The 380-nt window shown below is 63.4% G+C and overlaps 2 protein-coding genes across 2 annotated transcripts in view; one reads left to right on the top strand and one right to left on the bottom strand.

The window, feature by feature from the left end:
* LONP2 (lon peptidase 2, peroxisomal) overlaps positions 1-380 on the top strand; it is a 195,725-nt gene that overhangs the window by 68,017 nt on the left and 127,328 nt on the right. The window lies entirely within an intron of this gene.
* The window catches only part of ABCC12 (ATP-binding cassette, sub-family C (CFTR/MRP), member 12), a 43,144-nt gene that overhangs the window by 4,536 nt on the left and 38,228 nt on the right, over positions 1-380 (bottom strand). The window contains 1 exon segment of the mRNA XM_014528395.1: positions 76-235. Coding sequence (XP_014383881.1) covers positions 76-235 — 160 coding nt within the window.

Raw genomic sequence — 380 nt, 5'->3', positions numbered from 1 at the left:
GGGCGCCTCCCACAGTTCCTGGCGGTCTGATTTCACTCTCGGAAAATAGGGATGCACAGCGATCAAAACAGCTACCTTACTGTACCTACAAACAGCACGGGGTCCTGGGGGATGGCGGTCAGCTTGGTCCTGAGGTCCTCCAGCCCCACCGAGCAGATGTCCACCCCGTCGATGAGGATGGTGCCGCCCGCCGGCTCCACCAGGCGGAACAGGGCCATTCCCAGCGACGACTTCCCTGGGGACGGGGACGGCAGGTCACACCTCGGGTTACGTTCCCATCATGTCCAAGTATCTAGTCTGGGGCGTCTTCCAGGCAGGGACCCTCCGTGAGGGTGCGCAACCAGAAACTGCCTGCGCCGGGGGCCAGCGGTGCCCCAACA

Source organism: Myotis brandtii, unplaced genomic scaffold (assembly GCF_000412655.1).
Source record: "Myotis brandtii unplaced genomic scaffold, ASM41265v1 scaffold633, whole genome shotgun sequence".
In the NCBI taxonomy this organism is placed as follows: Eukaryota; Metazoa; Chordata; class Mammalia; order Chiroptera; family Vespertilionidae; genus Myotis; species Myotis brandtii.
This window is presented reverse-complemented; position numbering and strand designations above follow the sequence as displayed.